We start from the raw sequence: 5068 nt of genomic DNA, 5'->3' as shown, positions 1-5068 counted from the left end.
ACACCAGAAGGGATCCGAACAGATTGGACCACAAGTCAATTCTAAACCTTCATGTCCAATTTGGGCAACGTGGACGGAATGGCAGGCCTATCTCGACAAGGTCGTGGATCGTTGGTTAGTTGCAACACAGCAAACATACAATTATTACCCAATGATAAAAGGGACTGTCCAGTCAAGGTTGTATAAAAATATCTACTTTATTATTAGTATTACAACAGACACTTCTAGCAACACTACAATTAGAACCCGCCTGTAAAGGAGCACTGAGGACAGACAGTTTCACATAGGAAATGAGGCACTCTAGATACTGACAGGAGGGTAGTCGGTTAAGCAATCCGTCTTAACTGTTCATGGGTATTTGGTTTCAGCACCAAGGGAGCAAGGGGTGGTAAATGTCACTAGGGGCCTTCGAGAAGGACCAGGGGCACAGAACCACAATGTACCTGGTGCTTGAAATGATCTTGATGCTCGACAGGGTCGAGTCGGTTCCAGAACGCTTGCAGCTCCTGCGACAGAGTTCAAGACGGGAGACAGCTGCGGGTATCAGGCAGCAGGCACTTCGGCAAGCAAGGCTGGATGGATGGTTGCAGGCTGGCCTACACGGCGGCTCAGGGTCAAGAATCGTCTCTGTGCTGGTTGGTGGATTTGGAACGTTGGTCTAGGCGTCTCGGATGGCTTTAGGGACTGCAGCATGACAACAGTCAGTGGGGCAGCCAATCGCGGTTCAAGGCTTGACTGCCTCGAAAATATCCTTAAAAGATGGATGCTCATTGAGGCTTGTTGTGGCACTCCTCCTAGCTTCTTCGCTGGGTTTGTGTCATCCTTTAAGGTGGACGGGCCAAAGCTCAGGCAAGTGTTTGCAGGCAACTGCCTTGTCCCTTGTTCAGAGACTCTCTGGCACTTACCACCTAGGAAGCTTGATGACAGAACCTAGCAGATCATGCTGTGTGCTGGCTGGGTACCGGTTCCGGATCTGCTGGAAGGGTCCTCTGAGTTCAGTATCTCCCTCTGTTTAGGGGAGGAATCTTGCTTCCCTCTTTGGATATTCTGGCTTTCCTTCACTGGCGGAAGCTGTATGGCAGACTGTACCTTCAGCCAGGGTCCAAATTAGTCCTTCTTCTTACTCCTTTCAAAGTCATCAGATGATCTGTCAAAAGAGGGGCTCAACCCTCTTTTAAAGCCAAATGGGCCCCAGTGATTGGGGCAGGCTAAGCCTACTATAATGAGCCAATTGTGGGTCCCCACCAACAATCTCCTGTTATGTGTGAGGTCATTCACCAGAGTGCTTTGCAACAGGAAAGGTAAAGGAGTGCTAACGTGTACTACTAATTCCCACCCATCTTCCTGTCTGTTGTGGATCAAAGTGTCTCTCTGGTTAATTGAGCTCTCTGTGTTTCCTGATTAAAAGCAGCAGATCACCCTTGAAGCAGCAATCAGACCACACTTATGGTCGCCGCCAAACCACATACTCGTACCTTCCTGAATGGGGTCCCCCTGCGGGGATGAACACTGTAAATAGCTGTCCCAGAAATGCCATTTCACTGCCCTTGCTACAACGAGGCGGGAGCTGACTTCAGGTTAACACAGATGCATATCAAAAAGGTTTTGGGGGTTTTCCTGTCCCATTTGTCAGAGCTGCGACCAGGCCTCTCACAGGCCTGCTTCAATTAACTCTCATCAGTATGCGCTGCCACCAGCAGAACAGACAATGGGCAGGGCGGATCCATGGAGCCTTTGATATTTAATTAGGCTGGACATGGCAGGAGACACGTTTTGCCTTCCCTCCTTTTGAGATGCCTTCATTTGCTCCTGGGTGTCACATTCCAACTAAATTTGACAGGGAGGACTGCACCTGTTGGCTGCATCCCCCCCAGAGTACTCAGGTCTATGAGTTTGTCATGCAGTGAGCATAGGAAAATGTGTGCGAATTAGCCCAACACATTTTCCGAGGTTGATCTCCCATCATTCAATTTCTTAGAAAATATCAAAAAGGCCTAGGCGAGTGCACGCCCACCTTGCAGATGGTCAAATTCCTCACATTCTCTGCAAATATTCTCCCCTCATCCCTTCTGCTTTTGCAGTAATGCATTTCTTTCTCTCCTCTCCTCTGCCGCACCATCTCCCCCTCAGACCATTGTGTCCCCTTATCCCTCCTGCTTCTGTAGCATGGCAGCTCTTTCTCTCCTCTCGTATGCTGCCGTCTCCTCCCCTGCACATATTCTCCCTTTATCTCTCCTGCTTCTGCATTAATGCAGTTCTTTCTCTCCTCTCTTTTGCTGCACCGTCTCCTCTGCACCTATTATTCACACATCTCTCCTGTGTCTCTAGTAATTCAGTTGTTTCTCTCTTCTCTTCTGCTGCTGTCCCCTCCCTGCACATGTTCTCTGTTCTTTCCTCCCTTTTCTGCAGTAATGCAGTTCTTTCTCGTCCCTCTTCTGCTGCACCACTTCCTCCTCCGCACATATTCTCCCATCCCTCCTGCTTCTGCAGTAATGCAGTTATTCCTCTCCTCTCTACTGCTGCCCCGTCACCTCCTCTGCACATAGTCTCACCTCATCCCTCACACTTCTGCATTAATGCATTTCTTTCTCTCCTCTCTTCTGCTGCACCTTTCTGTCCTCTATGTGTACCATGCCCCCTGCCCGCACCCAACTCGAATGTCCACTGTGTTTTAGCACCCCAGCCACTCCTCTGGACTTTATCCAAATTCTACTCCATGGCACCCCTGTCTCCCCATACTGAGTGCTCTCCTTTCTGATGCCCTCCCCAGGTGTGCTCTCCTTTCTGATGCCCCCCCGGGTGTGCTCTCCTTTCTGATGCCCTCCCTGGGTGTGCTCTCCTTTCTGAAGCCCTCCCCGGATGTGCTCTCCTTTCTGAAGCACTCCGCGGGTGTGCTCTCCTTTTTGATGCCCTCCTGTGTTCTCCTTTCTGATGCCCTCCCCGGGTGTGCTCTCCTTTCTGATGCCCTCCTGTGTTCCCCTTTCTGATGCCCTCCCCTGCTGTGCTCTCCTTTCCGAGGACCTCCCCGGGTGGGCTCACCTTTCTGAGGCCCTCCCCAGGTGGGCTCTCCTTTCCGATGCCCTCCCTGGGTGTGTTCTCTTTTCTGTTGCCCTCCGCGGGTGTCCTCTCCTTTCTGATGCCAGGCGTGCTCTCCTTTCTGAGGCCCTCCCCAGGTGGGCTCTCATTTTAAATGCCCCCACCCCCGGGTGTGTTCTCCTTTCTGTTACCCTCCATGGGTGTGCTCTCCTTTCTGATGCCCTCCCCAGGTGGGCTTTCCTTTTTGATGCCCTCCTTGCTCTCCTTTCTGATGCCCTCCCCGGGTGTGTTCTCCTTTCTGATACCTTCCCTGGGTGTGCTCTCCATTCTGATGCCCTCCCCGGGCGTGCTCTCCTGTCTGATGCCCTCCCCAGATGGGCTCTCCTTTCTGAGGCCCTCCCCAGGTGGGCTCTCCTTTCGGATGCCCTCCCCGGGTGTGTTCTACTTTCTGTTGCCCTCCACCAGTATGCTCTCCTTTCTGATGCCCTCCCCGATTGTGCTCTCCTTTTTGATGTCCTCTCCAGGAGTGCTCTCCTTTCTGATGCCCTCCCCGGGCGTGCTCTCCTTTCTGATGCCCTCCCCAGGTGGGCTCTCCTTTCTGAGGCCCTCCCCAGGTGGGCTCACCTTTCGGATGCCCTCCCCGGATGTTTTCTCCTTTCTGATGCTCTCCCCGGGTGGGCTCTCCTTTCTGAGGCCCTCCCCGGGTGTGTTCTCCTTTCTGTTGCCCTCCGTGGGTGTGCTCTCCTTTCTGATGCCCTCCCTGGTTGTGCTCTCCTTTCTGATGCCCTCCCCGGGTGGGCTCACCATTCTGAGGCCCTCCCCAGGTGGGCTCTCCTTTTGGATGCCCTCCCTGTGTGTGTTCTCTTTTCTGTTGCCCTCTGCGGGTGTGCTCTCCTTTCTGATGCCCTCCGCAGGAGTGCTCTCCTTTCTGATGCCCTCCCCGGTTGTGCTCTCCTTTCTGATGCCCTCCACGGGTGGGGTCTCCTTTCTGATGCCCTCCCCAGGTGGGCTCACCTTTCGGATGCCCTCCCCGGATGTTTTCTCCTTTCTGATGCTCTCCCCGGGTGGGCTCTCCTTTCTGAGGCCCTCCCCGGGTGTGTTCTCCTTTCTGTTGCCCTCCGTGGGTGTGCTCTCCTTTCTGATGCCCTCCCTGGTTGTGCTCTCCTTTCTGATGCCCTCCCCGGGTGGGCTCACCATTCTGAGGCCCTCCCCAGGTGGGCTCTCCTTTTGGATGCCCTCCCTGTGTGTGTTCTCTTTTCTGTTGCCCTCTGCGGGTGTGCTCTCCTTTCTGATGCCCTCCGCAGGAGTGCTCTCCTTTCTGATGCCCTCCCCGGTTGTGCTCTCCTTTCTGATGCCCTCCACGGGTGGGGTCTCCTTTCTGATGCCCTCCCCAGGTGGGCTCTCCTTTCTGAGGCCCTCCCCAGGTGGGCTCACCTTTCGGATGCCCTCCCCGGATGTTTTCTCCTTTCTGATGCTCTCCCCGGGTGGGCTCTCCTTTCTGAGGCCCTCCCCGGGTGTGTTCTCCTTTCTGTTGCCCTCCGTGGGTGTGCTCTCCTTTCTGATGCCCTCCCTGGTTGTGCTCTCCTTTCTGATGCCCTCCCCGGGTGGGCTCACCATTCTGAGGCCCTCCCCAGGTGGGCTCTCCTTTTGGATGCCCTCCCTGTGTGTGTTTTCTTTTCTGTTGCCCTCTGCGGGTGTGCTCTCCTTTCTGATGCCCTCCGCAGGAGTGCTCTCCTTTCTGATACCCTCCCCGGTTGTGCTCTCCTTTCTGATGCCCTCCACGGGTGGGGTCTCCTTTCTGATGCCCTCCCCAGGTGTACTCCCCTTTCAGATGCCCTCCCCGGGTGTGTTCTCCTTTCTGTTGCCCTCCGCGGGTGTGCTCTCCTTTCTGAGTCCCTCCCCAGGTGGGCTCTCCTTTCGGATGCCCTCCCCGGGTGTGTTCTCCTTTCTGTTGCCCTCCGCGGGTGTGCTCTCCTTTCTGAGGCCCTCCCCTGGTGTGCTCTCCTTTCTGAGGCCCTCCCCGGGTGTGCTC

The 5068-nt window shown here is 54.6% G+C and overlaps 1 protein-coding gene across 1 annotated transcript; it reads right to left on the bottom strand.

Moving 5' to 3' along the window:
- Nucleotides 1-3477: 3477 nt before the first annotated feature.
- On the bottom strand, nucleotides 3478-4653 carry LOC138567868 (ribosome-binding protein 1-like). The gene has a single exon (XM_069646361.1). It carries the CDS (start codon nucleotides 4651-4653, stop codon nucleotides 3478-3480), a length of 1176 nt encoding a protein of 391 aa, XP_069502462.1.
- Between the last annotated feature and the right edge of the window lie 415 nt (nucleotides 4654-5068).

Source organism: Ambystoma mexicanum, chromosome 2p (genome assembly GCF_040938575.1).
Source record: "Ambystoma mexicanum isolate Mex_15411 chromosome 2p, UKY_AmexF1_1, whole genome shotgun sequence".
NCBI lineage: Eukaryota > Metazoa > Chordata > Amphibia > Caudata > Ambystomatidae > Ambystoma > Ambystoma mexicanum.
The sequence above is the reverse complement of the archived record's forward strand: the minus strand, read 5'-3'. Positions and strand labels throughout refer to the sequence as shown.

Excerpts from the sequence above, each read along its gene's own strand:
- LOC138567868 (XM_069646361.1), bottom strand. The coding sequence starts at position 4,653 with ATGGTGAGCCCACCCGGGGAGGGCATCAGAAAGGAGAGCACAACCAGG.